At 28.8% G+C, this 21678-nt stretch overlaps 1 protein-coding gene across 11 annotated transcripts in view; it reads right to left on the bottom strand.

The window, feature by feature from the left end:
* Positions 1-21678, bottom strand: part of LOC123261682 (basement membrane-specific heparan sulfate proteoglycan core protein) — a 136431-nt gene that overhangs the window by 86808 nt on the left and 27945 nt on the right. For all 11 annotated transcript variants that reach the window (XM_044723408.1, XM_044723407.1, XM_044723415.1 and 8 more), the window contains exons 2-8: positions 11690-11840; positions 9794-9909; positions 9560-9716; positions 9300-9468; positions 6494-6654; positions 6041-6337; positions 5711-5827 (exon numbers count right to left, since the gene is read on the bottom strand). In XM_044723408.1, coding sequence (XP_044579343.1) covers positions 5711-5827; positions 6041-6337; positions 6494-6654; positions 9300-9468; positions 9560-9716; positions 9794-9909; positions 11690-11840 — 1168 coding nt within the window. The remainder of the gene's footprint in view (positions 1-5710; positions 5828-6040; positions 6338-6493; positions 6655-9299; positions 9469-9559; positions 9717-9793; positions 9910-11689; positions 11841-21678) is intronic.

Here is a 21678-nt window from a genome sequence, read left to right as displayed (position 1 = left end):
GATTATAATTACATCCCCAGTTCTTGACGGATTTTGATGAAACTTGGTACATTTATACTGTGGGCAAATTTTAAGATGAACCAAATCAGTCCGTTAGTTTAAAGCTTATGGGTGTTCGGATGTTTTTGTCTTACTAAGGTAAAAGACCCAGTTATTGACACTGGCCTAATTATTGACACTTGCAATTTTATTTTAATTAAAAAAAAAACAAATTAACTCTAATAAATTAATAAATATAATTTTTGAATTATAAATTTTAAGAAAATTGATTTTTTGAGAACATTTAATTTCTTTAATTAGAATAAAATTGCCAAACAACTAGGCCAGTGTCAATAACTGGATCTTTTACCTTATTACTCATGTGAATAAACAGTATGTTAGCACCCGTTCTTACGGGTGGTAAGTAGCTTTTAACTAATTTCATAATTACAACGTGCGTTTTGCGTAAGTCAAGCAGTTACTTGGATGCGACAAGATTACTTATCGCACGCAAATCGGCAATCAAAATCACTAAAATAAAAAAAAAAATGTAAAATGAATAAAAAAAAAGAATCGCAGAATCAAAATTGGAGAAGAAAGACTAAGTAATTGATTAAAATTTTATTTATATTAAAAGATTTAAAAAAGTTCTACTTGAACAATTTGCTTGAATCTTATATTTAAATGAAAAGACAAAAATTAATTAGGTTTTGTCAAGCCCGTGTTCATTATATTTTTATGATTGATTACTTCATTACTAATAATTTGTGCACGGAAAAAATTGTAGGAAAAATTACAATGATAATATCTTAATCGAGGATTAAACTTTCAATGCAGTTACTGTGATAATTTTATATTTTTCTAAATTTACGATATTAAATCGTAAAAATGCCTACATAAGTAGTGAATTTCCAAATTTTTATGATGTAACATCGTAAATTTTGAAATGTAAAATGATCAAAATGACCGTATTGAAAGTCTGGTCATGTATTAGGATGTTACCATTTTAATTTTTCCTAAAACTTTTTTCCCGTGTATGAAAAAATATTTTTTGTAAAAATAGATCTGTTTATTTCACGATATTAAAATAAAAATAATTAAAAAAGCAAAAGAGTTAGTGAAAAGAAATGCCTTAATAATTAAATTTCTTATCAATTTTTTATGAAGCACATTGACTGAGCTCAACCGCATCTCAAATCTCAAGACCAAGTCAGACACAAAGCGCACTCTTCAAAACCATCACTGTTCTGTATCTGTATTCACAGTTAAGTTACTATAATTGAATTAAACAAGTGAATATTTAAGAGTTTATATTGGGCGATTTAATTTATCTTATCATTTTTATAATACCTCAATGAAACTGTATTATTATTTTTATTTAAGTTATAGCTTTCTCAATTAACAAGAATTTATTATTTAATTCCCTTATGGTTGAATATAAATGATTACATCACTTCTATAAAATAAACTCATGAAATATTAAAATATACCAGAGTCGCCAGAATAATCGTTAAAGAACTTAAATCACCGTAGACTCATTACATACCCGTCACCTATCACACGCTTAAGCGTTGTGTAATAATAAAATTCAATAGCGCTAAGCTCATACACCAATATGCGTGCATATAAGATATATGTATATATAAAGCACTGTTGTCACAATTCAAAGGTATTGTTTAATTTATCAACTCATTTAATATTTAATTCAAGCTCAACTGAGATTGTCTGATATTTCTAAAACAATTCTACTAAAATTGCCTTTTTTTTGCGATGCAACATTTCAACCGTTAATCTATCAATTTATCAATGTCGAAACTGTATTTAATATTATCTAGAAGAATTCAATTATTTTTAATTATACTGTGATCACTTAGCAGAAAATTTAACCTAAGATAAGTATAAATTTATTTCAAGTCATAAAAAAATATGTAATATTTATAAATGGAATTAATAACCGAAGACAGTAAAGTTGACATTTGTCGTGGTGGTGCCTTGCGTGCATCTGAAACCCAACCCTCTTGCCTGCAATTCATAATTGTCCCGTAGAAATTTGTTACAAGAATTATGTCAAGAAGACAAAGAGTTAAAAATAGTTGAAATCAGTTTCAGACCATAAGAACATATTCTTGGTATTAACTCCTTTTCTGCTTTTGTGTTTTTTATTACTCTTGACGAATCGTAAAACGACGTTCGGTTTAATAATAACTCATATTTTAACAACTCAAAGTTGTAATGATAAAGTTAATTCAATTTCTTCACTAGAAGTTAAAAAAAAAAAAACAAACCATCTTCATTTATACGTATCTATTGTGAAACGATATTCAATATACTTGAAACGATAAATAGAATAGTAATATCGGAAAACTCTTAGCAACATTAGCTTGGTTGCATAAGACATGAGAAAATGTAATGAGAATTGATTTTGATTCCATCCGGAAATTCAACAGCAGCTTATGGTTCCTGAGAACAATGAAACTGCTGGCGCGAAAGTTGAATGGAGTTTAGAGCATCGGAAATAGAGAAGAAACTCAGTATTAAAAGTATTTTAGAAGAGAAATGAGGATATATAGAGCTCCGAAATTTCCGGATATTTTCCACGCTGTTGACTTCAACGATGATCCTCTAGTTGGTCACATGGAAGCGACAAGAGTCTCGCCGTCAAGGAGACGAACCTCTTTTTTACTGATGAATATTCATTTCATCGTTCCGCTAGCGTTGCTTGCTACTACTTTAGCGACCTTATTTTAGCATAAAAATATTATCTGCTATTTTGCAGAATATAAAAAATGTATTACTTTATTCCAGACACTCTTGAATAAATAACTAATTTTTCTGTTCTATAAAAATTTGCAGAAATTAAATTAATTATTAAGTTAAATTAAATATCTGAACGCTTCTTTACAGTTATTACTTTTCACATTGATTTTTTCATTTGATTTTCAACTAGTGAGGTAATGCTTCCTTCCTTATCGACTTGCTGCCATCGGTAACTTACTAAGCTACCCCGATAGATACATCAAAAAGTTTTCCATCAGTAGCTGCAGGCAATCTGTGCAATCTGGCATTTAGTTACCGGTTATCAGGGGATATTTGCATTCGCACAAAAATTGATAGAAATCTACTAGCGCAAATGGAACACAAGTTGACAGCAACAACGGCAAAACATAAAGATCACTTTCGCTCAACTTACACGTAACTTTTGAAGTCAAATTGCATATCAATTTATTTACAACCTTATTCTCTCGAACTGTTGCCGTCAAGGGAACTACAAATTCCGATAATAGATTTCCGCCAAGTTACTTTCCCGATTTTTTCACACAGCTGCGCCGATGCTAAAATACGACAACAGTTGCGCGAAACCCTATTTTCAATATTGAAAAGAAAATATTATTTTTGAAGCTAGAGTTCCGGGAGTCCAGACTTTTTTTATAAATTTCCTCCTTTTTAAAGATCTTTTTCCGATTTTTGATATCACCTATAGTTATTGAGTTACTTACGAAAAACTGAGATTTTTTCTTTTGTTTATGTTTTTTGTTAATGACAAATTGAAATTTTTATCAAAAAAATAAAAAAACTATAACATTATTTTCAAAATTCAATTCCGGATCGAATGAGTGATTGTTCATATTTTTATCACAATTTCTAAGATTCTTCTCAGCAAATTTACACAGGATTCTTACAAAAATTTCCGTTACTATGTAACATAGTAATGGTTACCATTCTAACATAGAAATAAGATCTATTCTTTTCTCTCCGTGTACGACAACCTAATGTAAAGCAATAGAGAATCAAACTTCTAAGCTAATAACATTTTTTCCTAAATTTTAACCTTCTCTAACAACCACTTGGAGGCAGACTGACATCAAACTATAACGCAGATTAAAGCAATCTGTCAACGCAGATTGGCCCCAGAATCGCTGTAAGACCTGCAAGTTAGGATCTGCTGTCAGTCTGTATGCAGATTGACACCAACGTTTGACGTACTGCTTTAGCTTAACTTATCCGTGCTTCTGTGATAAAACAAAAAATCAAACGTTGGTGTCAATCTACATGCAAACTGACCGCAGGTTTTGCAGCGAATCTGGTATCAATCTGCATTACAGTTTGACGTCAAATCAGCACCAATCGTTAGACAGCAGATTTGCGCTGCAGGTCTGGTTATTGGGGTTGATAATTAGAATTACTAATAGTAACTCCCAATGACCGCTTGACATCTATCTGTTGATACAGTTTGGTGCTAATCTGAGATGCCGATTGATGGCAGAAGTTGGAACGCAAAAATTGCCTGCAAACTGCTTCAGATTAATAAAAACTGTAAACTTGTTGTTTCAATAAAACATTGTTCTCAGGCTACTGCAAAACGTTAAATATACATGTCTATTGAGGTTGAAAATTCAAACTCTACACCTACTGTTGTCAAACTATAATAAATATGTGAAGGTTAACACCAAACCGCCTTTCAGATTCACTTCAATTAGACACTAAAATAGAGTTACCAATTTTTGTATTATATTTCTGGTTATTGAAGTTGATTTAAAGTTCTGGTATTTAATTCCACCAAGTTACCAGTCTGCAGTCATATTAATTTTTGCTATTCGAACAATACTTTACTCATTGATATGATAGTATATTAATTTATTATTTTATGCACTTTAATTGGCAACTCAGAAAAACTCTTTCAATTACTTATAAACGACTCTAATTTTGATAACGACTGTCAGATTGATTTTAGCCTGTAAGGCGATTTGGTGTCGAACTACAAGTTTTGTTGTCAATATGTAATATAAATGTTATATCGTTCTATTTTATCCATGCTTTTATGATAGAATATAATCACAAAGTCTTATACTAATCTGTGCATCGATCAGATTAATGTTATACTGCTTTACATTTAAATGCTAATTTGACATGAACTGATTTTTGGGGCATTTTCCCTTTCGATAGCCAAACTGAAAATAAACTTGACGTAAATAGATTGTCAGGATTTAACACGCATATAACTGAAAGAATGTTTTCTTTTGGCTTCAACTTCGGATCAACAAACTCAATCCAAAATTTAAAAAAAAATCAAACAAAAATGAGAACAGATTTTATATTGGATCCCTGCTTTAGAGTGTGTTCTATTTTGGCTATTTCTAATTAATTTTTTTAACCATGTAAATAACAAGTTGCAGAAAAAAACTTTTTTTTTTACTTTTGATAAAGAATATCTATTTTGAAAATTTTAGAGTTCAGAAAGATATTTAAATCTATCTTTAAGAATTTTAATAGCTTTTTAAAAAAAAATTTTTTTGGGGTACGCCGTCTCCTATTTGAAGTGTATATTTATGTAAATTGTATAAATTCGTTTTAACCCTTCATTACCCACGTTATTCGGCCCACCTTCTTTACTCTCGCCATGAGAAAAAATCTCATAGTTTTCAAAAAAAAATTTTTTTTTATTATTGATAATGAAAATAAGTAAGTTTTTGATAAACAGTTAAAAAGAATATAAAATTTTCGGAAGGTAAAAAAAATTTCAAGTGGTCTTTCCATTTGAATTTAAAAAAATAATTAAGATTGAAACCGAGCGTAAGTAAAATTCTTATAACCTGGGTGCTGAAGGGTTAATGATAAGTAAATAAATTATAATGCGGAACACAACAAGATAAATTTTTTCTAAGCAGACGATACAATACAATGGAATAAAAATATAGTTGTGAGTTAAAAATAATTACCATAGCTGACTCACCTGGATACTTGCAGCCTCGTTCATCACTACCATCTTCACAATCTTGGATAAAATTACAACGATCTTTATCCAAAATACAACGAGAAACGTCACAACTGAATTCATTTTCACTGCAACCTGAAAAGAAATTTTGTAAATTTAAAAACAATTTTATTTTTTTCTCATTACGACATTATCGATGTCAGATAGAGTTAGAAAATGATAAATAATGTTTTAATAAAGTTTTAACGACATAAACAGTAGCGCAATAATTTCATAAAATAATTTGAATAAAGGAAGAATCAAGATTAACATGTAAATAAGATGAAGAAAAAAAAAAATAAATCATACTAGGACCACCACAATTATTCTCATCGCCTTGATCATCGCAATCAGGAACTCCATCGCATAGTTGAACGGAACAAATATCTCGACTGCCATCACTGCATCTTACTGTGTCATCGCCACGGCAATTATTAGTGAAACCATTTCGAGTTTCATTTGTGGGAAACCCAGAGCTTGATGGACAATCCAACTCATCGGACTGATCAGGACATTGCGCTATACCATCACAACGATAATTCAATTGTATACAAGAACCGTCTCGGCATTTCAAGCTGGTCGGCTCGACGCATTCTGGTGTAGTGTCTTATTAAAAAAAAAAGGTAATAATAATAATAATAATTAACGAAAAACTAATAGAACATGATGGGTTAACATAAAATAAAACATAATCATGACAAAACAACAATTTAAGTCAAATTAGAAACAATCAAATTTAAATTTTAAATATAAAGTAATTACCTTGAATACTTCTAAACGTAAATCCTGTCGGTTCAATTTGAATATTTCCTAATGCGTGGAAATGTAATTGGTCTTCTAAAATCTGCCGTATTTCGTTTTCATGAGGATATGTAGAACCGATGTCAACGGTGACTTTGGAATTGAAACTATCTTCCGTTGGTCTGGAATTAAAATATTGAATTAATTTGTTAGATGATACTTTAAGATTAAATTTATATTTAATAAATGAAAAAACACCATTTGGCCACACCCAATTTGGAAAAATAAATTTCTCAATTTCTACACATAGTAAAGTTGAAATTTTTGATACTACCGTTAGAGCGTTCATAAAATTTATAAACTTAAGGGATACTACATTTAATAGTAAAAATTGTAGTTTATTGTGTGATCTATAATATGCACTTCACGGGATTGTGATACAATGAGCTGTGCAGAAATTATTTAAGGGTAAAAGTAGTTATTTTTAATATTTTTAACTTCCCGCTAAGAAAATTGAAAATTTTTTAAAATCGGGAAGTTATTGTATTTACCCCGTTTTTCGAAAATCGAGTTTTCATCAGATCTCGACGTTTTGAAGTCCTAGAAAGCTTCCCTGACTATTTCCGCGATGGTGTGTGTGTGTGTGTGTGTGTGTGTGTGTGTGTAAACCTCTCATAACTTTTGAACGGCGTGACCGATTTGATCGCGGTTGGTGCCATTCGAAAGAGTTCGACTAAATTTATATTTTGAATACAAGTTGGACCGATTCAGACCGATAGATTTTGAGAAATCTTAAAAAAACTGCGAAAAAAAATTTTTTCAAATGCGGTTTTTTTTTAATAACTTTCAAACGGCTTTCAAACTAATCAACTCTTAACATCAAAAAACCACGTTGATCACCACCAAGCCGGTCAAAATCGGTTGATTCGTTCGTGAATTATCGTTGACGAAAGAAATCGAAAAAAAGTGTTTTTTTCGAATTACACCGTAATTTCCGGTCTGATCAATTTGTGTTTGAAAATATATCATATAATTTGAAACACTGCGTCAAATGCCGCCAACCACGTGAAAATCGGTACATTCATTCAAAAGTTATTGCGGTTTGAGAATTCAAAAAATAGTGTTTTATTAAACTTCTATCAGACTTTTGAGCTCGCAGAACTCAAAACTACACGAAAATTATATTTTTTAGCTCGAAGCGCTCAAAAACGTAATGTGCAATTTTGAGTGCTTAATTACGAAAGTAGCGGGAAGTTGCAGGGATGGCCTTCAGGGTCAACCGTCTTCCTAATTTTTATTTATTTGAAAAGCTATAGAAAAAATGATTCAATATGAAATTAAAATAACGTAAATTGAAGCTAATTTCATGAACTTATTTAAGACACAATTGGCATAATTGAGTTATCATTAATGGTTTTAAAGTAATTTGTAAAAAAAACTCAAAATTTTAATTTTTATGAAAATTTTTTTAATGAATTTCCACATAATGAACGTTTCTGAGCCAATTGGTCAATAAACATTTCCAATTTAAATGCAACTAGTCTCCCCGACAACAATTTTTCAATTCTATAATCAATCGTGTAAATAGTTTTTTTTTCTTATTTTATTGAGATGAGATATAAATATATGTCAATGTGAAATTATTATTACTATTCATGATATTATTTTTATTATTTTTACCATAGTTAAGTTCAATAATAAATAATAAATTGAAGAATTTTAATAACTATTTGTTTAAAGCCAAAAGGACATAAAGCGAAATAATTTTATTTTTCATTATTAAAAAAATTTCTTCCATTAAGAACGTTTCGGTAAGACAAAAGCTACTGTTTATAATAAAACAAAAAATTGAATAAATTATATTCTACACAATAACAAACTATAGGTCCCAGAATGTTTGAACATCAAGAAAAATTTCACTAAAACGGAAGTTACGTGAAAAATATATAACCAATAATTCAAGTGGTAAGCAGATTGAAAGAGAGATTTGCATTTAAATTTATGACTTGCTACAAGTAATTCGATTTTTGCACGACTCATGATGCGAAGCATCAGAGAGTGCTTTACGATCGAAAAATTTTTTTCGCCCTATTTCGGCAACTATTTTTATTATTATAGTCTTGTTAATTCACGGAATCAATATATTTTGCATACTATTGTCAAGATAATTTAATGGATATTAATTTGACACTTTTCAAAAATTGATTTAGTGCAATAGAAACGGAAAAAAACATCTAAATAGGTCAAAAAATTTTCCTGTCCGTCATGTATGAAACTCTGAAAACACTGTAACTTGCGAAAAAATGCATTAATTGAGTTAAATTTTTTTTTTTTTAATTCTTTGAGAAAATTGTAGGTCACCGAATGCGAATGGCTAAGTAATTCAGTGTCGTTTATGTACAATTAATAAAATAAAATAAAAACCAGAAGACTGTATATCTATATAATATAATGTGTACATTTATCCCACTAGAGGCGTTTGCGCATTATCGTGCTATTGTAGCTGTTTTATATATTTTTTTTTTTCACATTCTTTATTTTATTAATATTTCATATAATTAAATGAGTATTATGAGTCGTGCACTTTTGGATTTTCCAAACTTTTTTACTTAGCTAGTATTTAAGTGTTGAAATGATAATGTAGGACGTTATATTTTTCATGTATGTAATTTCATTCATATTACATGAATTAATACCTAATGCTTAACTTGACTACTCCGACGTTAAAATGATTGTTATTGATATAACCGTAGTAAATTTTTTACTATATACAAAATAAAACTATAAATTGTTCTTCTACAAACAAAATAAATAAATTTGAACTTACGATATTTGTACTACATTAGCTACATGATCGAAATTTGGAATCCGCAAAGACAACAGTTCTTTCAACGATTGCGTCAGGTTTCCGCTTAAAGTAATATAATCCTGACTGTTAGTATCAGCATATTCTGTTCTGTACGGTTCGTTTACCGTTAAAGTAGCTCGATGGAAACCTAAAAAAAATTATTATAATTTTAACACTAATAAAAATGTAAATTGATATAAACTAATAGATAATAATTAATTATAAAAAATTGAACTTACGAGCTTGTCGACTTTCAGTTTCATGAGTAGGGTCAGGTTTGGTTTCATCGGTAGCACTGCCCTCAGCTTCGCCAGATCCAACAAGATCTTCATCATCAGTGTTACCAACCAATCGGGAACCCAATTTTCCCGCAGCTATTTTACCAAGATTAATTTCCTGAAAATGTTTTTACAATATGTATTCGTAATACTGAGTTATATTTTAATAATTATTTATTATGTAACAGTATTTACGTCATTATTTTTCTCTTCTTTATCGAGTACATCATTGTTTTCATCATTTTCCTCTTCGCTATTTCTTAGCTCTCGGTGATGAGAAACTGTGGCACTTTTTGGTGGTTCAGTTGATGCTACAGTAAAAAAATAAAAAAAATATTGATTAATGATAACAATATTTAAATAGAGTTATTAAATATGTAACATGACCTATATTTCTCATAATAAATTATGAGATTAAGTTTTACTTTTATTTTCATATATTTGTTTTTATTAGTATTTATTGAATAATAAAGTAATAACGATAATCATTTGAGTGGTATACGATAAGTGTTAAACTTTAAAAATAACGTATAAATCATTCAGTTAAATGTATCTATTTTTAATCATTGACACACAAACAGTTTTGCTGTGTTGCTTGAGATAACAGAGTTACAATTAATAGAGTATTATACATGCAAGGCCATAAGTAAGAGTTCAATTTTCATCTTTTTTTTTTTTTTATAGTAGAATTCAAACAATAGCCCCTGATTACTGCTTAACTTATGTTTAATTATTTAGTATATAATAGTTACATACTATGTCTAGAGTGAGTTAGTGTAATTTAAACAATGAAACAATCGTCTAATCCTGAAAAGTAGCTCTCAAACTTTCCGCAGTCTACAAGCTCAACGACGTTATTAGACACTGATTATGTTTTTGAGTTTAAAATATTCTTTGCAAAGCTTGAAATTTTTAGTTTTTTAATATTATCATAAAAACATCCATATTGTTTACAAGCAGAATGATATAGTAATAATAATAATAATCTAAAAAACGCGTTTATTATTCATTGAATAATCTAAATATTTTTCACATACTATATTCGATTTATTGACTTTATAAACTAATCATACGTTCAACTTGATAAGTTTTACAGACTTTTACTCACATTTATAGTCAGAATCTGATATGGACTTGGATAAAGTCGAAAAAAAAATTCAGTAATTAAATTCATCAAAAATTGAATTATGAAAAAAAAAATCAGTTTTTCGATTATAAACATTTTTTGAAAAAAATTATATTTTCAAAGTTTCAATAGGGTGTACTTCATTTCAAAATAATTACCAACTTATTAACACATCAAAAAACGTTAACACCAGTTTGGAATCCAAGTTTAAGCTTAGCCTGGTGATTAAATCGTTAGATTTTAACGGATGAATAATTTACTATCATTTAAGATCTGATAAATTATTCCCGATTATTCTTAAGTGAAATCTGAAATCCGCAAATATAAATATATTGCTTATTCACTTGTGATGTCATTTAACAAACTGATAGTTCATGAAATTTCGAGTTGCTACAGAAACACATTTAGAAAAAAGTTTTTTTTTTACAAATGTCTCCGACATTTCTTTTTAAATCATTTTCGATGCAATGAAATAATTATCAGAGCTTACAAAACCATGCCGATCATCGTCAAGAACGTCAAAATCGGTTGTTAGTTCGATAGATGTTCAGTTTTCAAAAATCCAAAAAAAGGGTTTTGTCGACATAACTTCAAAATTTTACATCGAATCGTTTAGCGGGTAATAATTAAATAATCTTTTTATGTTTGAAAAAAAGCGTCGAATGCTCCAAGCCTAATCATAAACAATTAATTCGTTCAGAAGATATCGCAATTAAAGATTTTCAAAAAAATATGTTCTCAACAACCACTAAAATTTAGATCTCAAAAAACTCGAAAAAGAATAAAAGTTGTTTTTTTGAGCTCAAAGAGCTCAAAACTTTATAATAGATAAGTTTCCGAGCGTTTTATGCATAGCAGGAAGTTTCAGGGATGGCCTGCAGGGTCAACCGTTTCCCAGATTTTTTAAAAATATTTCTATAGGAATAGTATGAATTGAATAATATTTTAAAGTTTGTAAATATTACCTGAATCATCTGCAGTCGTTGCTCCCCATGAAAACCAATCAGTTAAACCACGTTGCATTCTTCTAAAAAAACTCGTTTGATTTTCGCTAGCATGTTGATTCGACTTTAGTCCATCATTTAACGTTGGCTCATCTATGTCAATTTCGTTATCCTGTAAACAATATATAAATGGAGTAAATTAATTATACTTTTGTCATAGAAATAAAACTAAATAAGACTTAAAGTCAATCTCTTAAATTCTTTTTCAAAGTGTTTTTTTCATAGTCGCATCAATTTTTACCGATAATTTGGTTTGTGTTAACAGTTTTTACTATGAAATCTACTTCCATTTCGGCTGCCGAATGGCCTTTTTTTTCTTTTTGAAAACATGAGTTATTTTCGGCTTTCTTAACGCCCTGTAACTTTCTTCCTATGAGAAATAATGAAGAGAAATATGGCTTATTAATTTAAAATAGTAAAAAAGTAAAATCGTGAATAAATGCAATTTTTTGTGATAATAATGTAAAGTTATGGTAGTAACTACACGTTTAACATTTGGCTTTCGTCGTATCAAGTATCCTCACGTGCCACTTATAAAGAACCAATTCCAACCTAAACACACCATATAAATTCAAGATCGAAGAGCCATTCTGCAAGCTATAAAGAAAAATAGTAGAATGAATGATCTTCCTCCCTATATTTATATACATAGTTGCACTTCATTCAGACATTCATATCTCATCGCAGCTCAGTATTTCACTGTGATTTTTTTATTCAGCTGCTCACAGTACTTGTGGAATTTTTTTTACATTTCAATGCCAGAACAGAAGGTGTATCTTTACAGTAACACTTTTAGCCAAAGAGAATAATAAACAGTAGATTCAGTGTGAATTAACACAGAAAAAAACATTAAATCAATTAAGCAAAAAAAAAATTAAATAACTGAATAGAAATGGGGACAATGACAAAAGAATCAAATAACAAGAGACGAAAATAAAATAGCGTTTTGGCTCTTATATGCTTACACATGCTGATGTCTTTTTCACTTATGTAAGCTTAAGTTCAAGAAAATTCAAGCACGCATCCAATTCAACTTTATAAAAATTTTATCATATTTTTACGATTTTTAATACATATTTTTTTATGGTGAGGATTACAATTTAATGACTCAATGTAAAGTTGACACTAAATAAAATTCCTATAAAACAATACGTTCAATGTAAAAGAATTTATAAAAAATGAAAATTGCATTTTGATGTAATTTAAAATTTTGGATTTTAATCATAATATTCATCATCCCTTATAGAAATAAAACCAATCGCATGAATTAGTTTTCGAAATGATATCCGCAGCTCAAACAGGAAGTCGAAAAGACATATCCTAACATAAAAAAAAAAAAAAAAAACGCTCAAAATCCTCGACATGATAAGTGGATGGTAATAAGTGATGATGCAAAAACCAATATTATTTCCTAAATGTTGTCGACAGTATAGTTTGGAGTTGGATTTGGGCTTACAAGTGTTTGTTAGATAAGAGTTAACTTGTTAAAAACATTTTTTTTAAATGTTGATGGAGACATTATTTATTACGATCTAAATCGAGGGGTTTTCTAATTCAACCTCGTATCTCAAATTTTAGAGGCTATAATTTTCAATTGAAAAATTTATAATTGGCTAAAAGTGCGTTACTAAAAAATTTTTAGATGTAATAATAAATAATATAATAGTTGTAAAACAAAATATAATCGGTAAATACTATTTTTAAACAACCTCTAACTTTTTTTCAACTATTGTCTACGTTGCCTCAAAAGTTATCATTTTTGAGATACTATTAGAAAACAAGATAATTTACTGAGCCCAAATTGATGAGTTAAATTTGAATAGGTCCACGTGTGTCTCAGTCGTATAATTTTGATAATTTTTATTTAAATTACCAAAATTAAATTATACTTAATAAATAAGTTTACAGTAAGGTAAAAGCCCCAATAGATGCTCATGTACCAGTATATGATCACTCCATGTATTTGTATATCTATATTTGTGTATATGGAATGATCATATACTGGTACATGAGCATCTATTGGGGCTTTTAAGTTAATAATAAATTATAATTTAAATAGAAATTGGATATTTGAATTATTTTCAGATGAATAATATAAGTTAATTTTTTATTAACTTAATTTTATCATTGCTTAAGACTCGGACTATGGACCAGTTTAAATAAAAAAAAAATCAAAACTGGAGTCTCCGACAAGATAGCAGCTCCATAACTGAGTGAAACCATAATAAATACTTAACTTTAAGCGGTATCGACCTCGCACGAAGTTAAAAATGATAACTGCTTTACAAATGAAAGATATATCGATTTATTTTTTTTCTATGATACTTTTCAACTATCTCTTTAAATTAAGTTAGTTACTACAATATATATTATTGTTTAAAAATTCAGAATCAAACAGAATTACCCAATCATAGCCCGCTCAAATTTTCTAGCCGTACGCTGAGAATAAAAAGTGTGACTCCCGACCGGACCTCGGGTAGTGTCTAGCCATCTTTCTATCTAATCGAAATAATCCAGGCGAGTGTCAAATATCAACTAGATTATACTTATCAAGGGTAAAGGAAATATCTCGAGAATATTTTTTTTCTTTTTTTTCATGTGTATGTATTGTATATTGTACAAAATATACAGAAAAATCATGTTCCTGCTCTATTGTCTTTCAAGTTTTTATTTGGATAGTACAATGTTTTTATATCTTCTGTAAAAAATTTTTCCAATTACTCAGTTGCCGCAAACTGAAAATGACATCTAGGTGTAGTCAGTGATTAATACTTAATATACATTGCGATTGGAGAGAGTAGGACAAGCCAGTGGTGTGGCCGTGGTCGTAAAAAATAAATAACTCACTATGACTACACATACGTGTATGATCAAAGTATAACTAACTATCTAGAGGAAAATAAATTTATGAAATACAACCGTTTTATCTATTAAATGTAGATAATACGAGTTAGATTGTATTCGCCGAATACGTAATTTTATTAATTACTTAAATAGATAGTTCTCAAATAGTATTGTTCATAAAATTTTTAAATAACTGTTCTCAAATTTTTTAAATTCAAATCTGGGCCTTGCTACTATTTTTGATTTTTGATTATTTGTATACTCTAAAATTTCAAATTGAAAAAAAAATTGTTCTTTAATATAGAAAAATTGGATAAAACTCCGAATTTTGATGAAAATTAGAATTTGGAAATTCATAATTTTGATAAAATTCACAATTTAAAAAAATTTTTTTTTTAATGAAAATTTAAAATTTTTGCCCAAAAAAATTAAACTATATCGAAAATTTGAATTTTGAAAAATAATTCTTTCATCAGTACAGAAAATTGAAAGAAAAAATCACATTTTCAAGATAATTTAAAACTTCCCGCTAAGTTTGAATTTAAAGCGCCTCAGATTGTGTTTTTCGGTTAATACTTGAGCTTTTCAAGCTCAAAGCACCGTTTTTCATATTTTGAGCTGTTCAAGTTCAAAATGTATTTATCCCTCGCGGTCTTGAAATCACTAAGGATCCATAGTGGGTACATTAGGGTGGCCCAAAAAAACTGACTATTTTTTTTTTTGTCTCGAGTGAAAAAATTTTAGTTTTTGATGTTTTAAGAGCCCTCTCCAAAAGACAGCTCAAAAAAAAATTTTTAAGAGCCCGTGTAAAAAAAAAACGTCTTACAATTGTCTTAAAATTGTCGTTTGTTTAAGATCTTAAACGTGACACAAACCAAGACAATTTTAAGACTCTTTTAAGACGCCAAAAAAAAAAATTCCGAGAGCAGATTTTTGAAATTTTGGTTCTCGAATTTTTTGTGAAAATTAATTTTTAGACATTTTTTAGACGATTTTACGACTTTCTAACCGCAATATTTTTGAGTAAGATGTTTTTAAATTGAATTTAAAATTGTTAAAAAACTATCTACCGACAATTTTAAGACTTTTTTAAGACGTTTCGTTTTAATGTTCCGGAGCTCTGTCGCTGTTAGCTCTTCTTAAAATAGTCTCAAAATTTTTTTTTAAGACTAATTTAAGATCATTTTAAGACAATTTAAAGACGCTTCTTAATAATTTTGCGTCTTTAAATAGTCTTAAAAAAATCTTAAAATAGTATTAAAAAAATCTTAAAAATGTCTTAAAAAAATTATCAAAAAATTTCCAGGCTTTTTTAAGATGATATCACAATGACAGCTCCGGAAAATTATTATGGAGCGTCTTTAAATTGTCTTAAAATAATCTTAAATTGGTCTTAAAAAAATCTTAAAAATAAATTTAGACACTATTTTAAGATGCGCTAACAGCGACAGAGCCCCGGAACATTAAAACGGAACGTCTTAAAAAAGTCTTAAAATTGCCGGATGATAATTTTTTAACAATTTTAAATTCAATTTAAAAACATCTTGCTCAAAAATATTGCGGTTAGAAAGTCGTAAAATCGTCTAAAAAATGTATAAAAATTAATTTTTACAACAAATTCGAGAAGCAAAATTTCAAAAATCTGCTCTCGGATTTTTTTTTTGGCGTCTTAAAAGAGTCTTAAAATAGTCTTGGTTTGTGTCACGTTTAAGATCTTAAACGAACGACAATTTTAAGACAATTTTTTTTTTACACGGGAGGTCACTCCAAATTTTTTAAAATTTCAAAAATCGTCAAAAATCGAACTTTTTTTTTTTAATTTCTTTTCTCGTTACGGTATAATTTTATAGACTAAAAAACAATAAGTTTCTGAAAATTTCAGTTCAAAATTTAAATTTTGAAAGGTTGCTCATAATTTTTTTCAATTTATTAGTGCATTAGTTTAGATTTTTTCGAGCGACCTTTTACAATTCGAATTAAAATTCCATGCATTTTTTTTTTATTTAGTACCATAATCGATAAAAATACATCACGAGATGAACTAAAAATCAAGCACAACACAGAAAAAATAATTTTTTTTGATTTAATAATTTTATTTAATAAACTTCCAAGCGTGTATTCGAAGTCCAAGCTGGTCTTAGAAACAAGCATGGTTGAGATTTTACCGCGGTTGGTGCCATTCGAAAGGATTTGACGAAACTTAGATGTTAAATATACTTTGGACCGATTCGGACCAGTAGATTTTAAGAAATCTTAAAAAAACTAAAAACAAAAAATTTTTGAAATGTGGTTTTTTTGTAATTACTTTTAAATGACTTTACCGATCAATTTCAAAATTTAATCAGCTCTTAAGATCAAAAAACCACGTCGATCACTGCAAGCCCGGTCAAAATCGGTTGATTCGTTCGTGAGTTATCGTTGTCGAAAAAAAACCGAAAAAAGTGTTTTTTGGGAATTACTTCGAAATTCCTGGCTCGATCGATTTAAACTTGAAGATTCTTCATGGAGCTTTAAAAATTGCGTCGAATGCCGCCAACCGCGTAAAAATCGGTTCATTCATTCAAAAGTTATTGCCGTTTGAAAATTCAAAAAATTAAAAAAAAACGATCAATTTTCAAAGTGGGAAGCTAAAAAAATCACTAAGTTAATGAAATTATTTTCTAATTATTTAAAAAAAAAATTAATTATCTAATTATTTAGAAAAATTAATTATCTAATTTTTTAAAAAATTAATAATTTTTATAGATATATTTCTAATTACTGCATTATTAAACAATGAACTAAACTAGATTACGAATTTTTTCTCTATTGGATAATTATTGATATTGGGTAAGTAAATTTTTTAGTATAATTAAAATTTTTATCCGTCGTTATCAAATATCACAATACTTATTAATATGATCAAAAAAATTTTCAAATTTTTCAACAAAGATTAATTAGTGGCAATTAAATTGATGAAAATACAATTTTTGCCGATCACTGGTATTCGCTTTATTTATTCAATAATGATGTAGTTCCTATGTGTATGCTACAAGTAATTCTATGATTTCAGTATCGCATTATGAAAAATAAATAATGTTAAAATAAAAAAAATTTTTTTCTTAATAAATTATATTTTTTGAAATACACCTGCTCAGATCAAAAGATATCAGTGATTACCTAATCATTATTTAAAAAGAAATAATCAAAATCCCTGAAAGTTTCCTGTATTTTTAAAATGACAATTAGCAGAATTCAATAATGACTTCTGAATGAACAATTTTGTAAAAATGAAACTCATAAAAATTGTTTTATCTTTGCATTTGGAATATGAAAAATTTAGAAGTTATTGTTTTATATTTCTTGAACGAATATATCGATTTTAATGCGATTTGTGGTAAGTTACGTTGTTTTTTTAAATGAAGAGCTGATTACATCATGGAAGTGGTCCTAACGGCTGTTCAAAGTGGCTCTAACAGCCAGTTTCAAATTTATTATCTATTCTAAAAAAATTTTTTTTTAATTTTATTAACACACACACACACACATACGGACGATGACATCCCTTTCGTTATAGTCAGAAAACTTATCTAGGACCTCGAATCATGGGTGCTTCATCCCTCAATTTTCGAAAATCGCAATGAAACCCAAAATTTTCAAATTTTATTTTAATAATTGATTTTTTCAACAGAAAGCTAAAAAATATTTACGTTTATGCTTGATAACTTTAAAGCTTTATAACTGATCGAATAATGACCCTGTACACTTTTGATTTAACCCGAACGATGCGTTCAAAAGATATCGCCGTTCAAAAATACGAAAAAAGTATTATTCTCTCAGGGATAGCTTGCAGGGTTAAACATTTTCTAGATTTTATTTTTATTATGTGATCATTGCAAATAGTCATTGTAATGTTAGCAAACTTATTATATCGTCTACTTCGATTAAATTAATCACGTGAAAAAAATTTTGCAAAATTCCGTCACTTTCCGGAAAAAAACTAAAACTACAACTGTGAGAGCAAATCATCTATAAATATAAAGGGCTGGAAATTAATGGAGATATATTTGAATTAAAGATAATTTCTTTGTAACTTGGACTTTATACTTTTATCCCCAGTTAATTACAAAAGGAAAAAAGGTATCTCTGAAAAACGGACGCAGGGAGTCTTGACTGGCTGTAGTCACTAGCTGTCCTGCCTACATTCCATGCTAACGAAACTTTGTTATTCTAGCCAAGTTTTACCGGGGATTTGAACGCTAAGTCCACTCCATGATCCTTTTCGCGCGGCAACTACGTGCTCATACTTTGACAAAACGTCGCCCGTCGCGTATAGTCCGAAATCCTTGAGACACGGATGATGGGAAATACGTGTTTGTGCTTGTTAAACGGAACTTTGCGATCACGTCATTTGTCAAATATTTTCTGTAGTTATGTAATATATATATTTAAGGAGAAAGAGGGAGTCAAATGACACATACTCCAAATTGTGGCGAAAGAAATGTTTAACTACTCAAGATAAGTCAATTTTGCGTATAACAGATGATACTTCACATACGGTTTACTATCGGTTTTATTATGTGAAAGAAAGTAAGCGCCATTTGATGATACCCTACATGAAAAGTAAGCTTCTCAATTTTTTTTTACCTTGAGAAAAATCTACAAAATACCATTTGACAGCCAAAATAGAAGTAGATTTCTCAGAATTACCAAAAACGTGTAACTTCGTTCAAACGAAGGCGTTGGTAAAAACCTGTTCGGCAGCCAAAATGGAAATATAGACTTCTCGATATATTCCGAGAATATTCGAAATAGTCCGAGATAAATAGGTAATTTTCAGTGTGGGAGAGTGAAAGTTGTAAAAATTAATGCTTATTGAATATGATTCCATATATATTTAACAGAAATTCAATAACTCATACACAGAAAGAATGGTTCACTTGAACCAAGAAAATATTTTTCTTGCTAATTATTTTCTTGAGCGAAAAAAATTTTTTTTTTGACACAAGAAATTTCACTTATTCCAACAAAATTAATTCTTTTGCTTCAAGAAATACGTATCTTGATCCAAGACAATTTATTTAAATCAAGAAAATTTTCTTGTTTTGAGAAAATTTTTCTCTTGCTCCAAAAAATTAAATATCTCGATAATAAATTTTCATTAATATTTTTATTGACGAATATGTCAAATGGGAAGATCAAATAATATTTCATCATTTTTTTTCATTCAATATGTATAATTGCACGCCAAAATAATATAAAATGGGTATCAAATATTCAAGAGAAAAATTTTCTCAAGGTGAGAAAATTTTTTTCTCAGCTGAAGTAGGTGGCGCTGCTTCCATAAAGTATTTAAAAATCTTGATCCAATATAAAAATTTATCGTATCAAGTATTTATGATAATTTGAGTTAAGAAAAATTACTTCCACCAAGAATAGAATTTCAAGGAAATTTTTACTTCGGCCAAGACAATTTCGGTCTTCCTTCGGGCACCCGAAAATTTACTTGAGCCAAGAATTTTATTCTCCAGTCAAGAAATCTTTTTTTCTATGTAGTATTTGAAAATTGTTTCAAAAAGAATCAGTAAAAGTGTAATAGTTTGCATTTTTTGAAAAATTTTAATTACCGCTATTCGTGAATTATTCGACCGATTTAACTCATCTCCGAGTTCAACTTCAATAATCGTCTAAAGAATCGAACAATTCTTCAACCAGACAGTAAAGCAAAATTATTTGTCCAGACTTGGACAAGATTTTAAAACAGAATCTGGAGCAATACTTAGTTAAGTTTAGTGACAAGTCTGTAGCCAGAATTTGTCCAGATTTTTGCTAAAGAAATTTGATCTAGACTTGCGGGAAAAAAGAAAAAGACTACAGTGCGTATTCTTATCATCCTGAAATAAGAATGAGAACTTCTGCCTTCAAAATTAAGTCTCAAAAAGTAGTGGTGGGGATCGTTATTGAAATTGTTTAAAGTTTAATTAAAATTTTTCTCCAGCTTACGTCTGAAATTTCTATTACTTGTAAGATATTGATCTCGATGAGTCAAAAAGAATGATTGTGAACATTGCTTCATATTATGAGTTATGCAATAATCATAAACTTAACCGCAACCAATTTTTGAAGCTTGCTTCTGAGCGCTTTAAAGAATACATAATTGAGTAAAGTGTAGCTTACTTCATAATTAATAAAATCCAATTTATACAATTGAGATACTAATGTAAGTGTTTTTCATATTTTTATAAATTTTAAAAGCTACATAGAAGTATTTAGAAAAATGGTCAAAAAAGTAATTTAAACCGAAGCTGATTGCATGAACTTTAAGACAGAATATAACGTTTGGCATATTTTAGTTGTCAATTGTGGTTTTAACGTTATTCATAAAGAATTCAAGAAATTTTCATTTTTATGATAAATAAAAATGATTCAACTATGAAATTCTCTGTGATATGCAGATTTCTAATTAAATCTATCTATGAATAAAAATAATATTGTTTTGAAGAAAAAACATTTTTTAATTAAACGAATAATTGCTTTCATAGTACGTCTTTGAATGCTGCTGTTTCATAATTCTGAAAGAAAATGTGATATATTGCAAATATTAATACTCTTAAATTAAAAAAAAAAAAAACCCCGATAATGTAACTATAAAAAATTTGATTCATTCTATTCAAATGTCAACAAGATTTATATTAATCGAGACAAATTTCATGATATTTGAGTCAGCAGTAGTCTACAAGAATTCAGTTGGAATCAATTTGCTATTACGTTATATTTCAATTATCAGAATCTAAAAGTAGATTTTTTTTATTAATAATAAATTGCTAATTATTAGTAATAAATGATTGTGTCTTAGAATTAGGTAATTCAACAATATATTCAATCAGAATCGCATATAGAAATTTTTCGCTGATCCGATAAGCAATAACTCTTATATGCAATGGCTCACAACGATGACTCATTATGAGAACCAGTCTCAACTGGTCATATCTCCAACCGTTTTCCCTTTCTCTCAGCTTGAAAAAAAAAATCGTGATTTCTCATAATTTTTAGCATTCGACTGGACGTAAGATGACACTTGGACTTTACAAGATTAACTGGTAAAATTGATCGATTGGTAAAGATCG

The sequence above is a fragment of the Cotesia glomerata genome, linkage group LG3, assembly GCF_020080835.1.
Source record: "Cotesia glomerata isolate CgM1 linkage group LG3, MPM_Cglom_v2.3, whole genome shotgun sequence".
Taxonomy (NCBI): domain Eukaryota; kingdom Metazoa; phylum Arthropoda; class Insecta; order Hymenoptera; family Braconidae; genus Cotesia; species Cotesia glomerata.
Note: the sequence above shows the minus strand (reverse complement) of the source record. Positions and strands in the feature narration are given on the sequence as shown.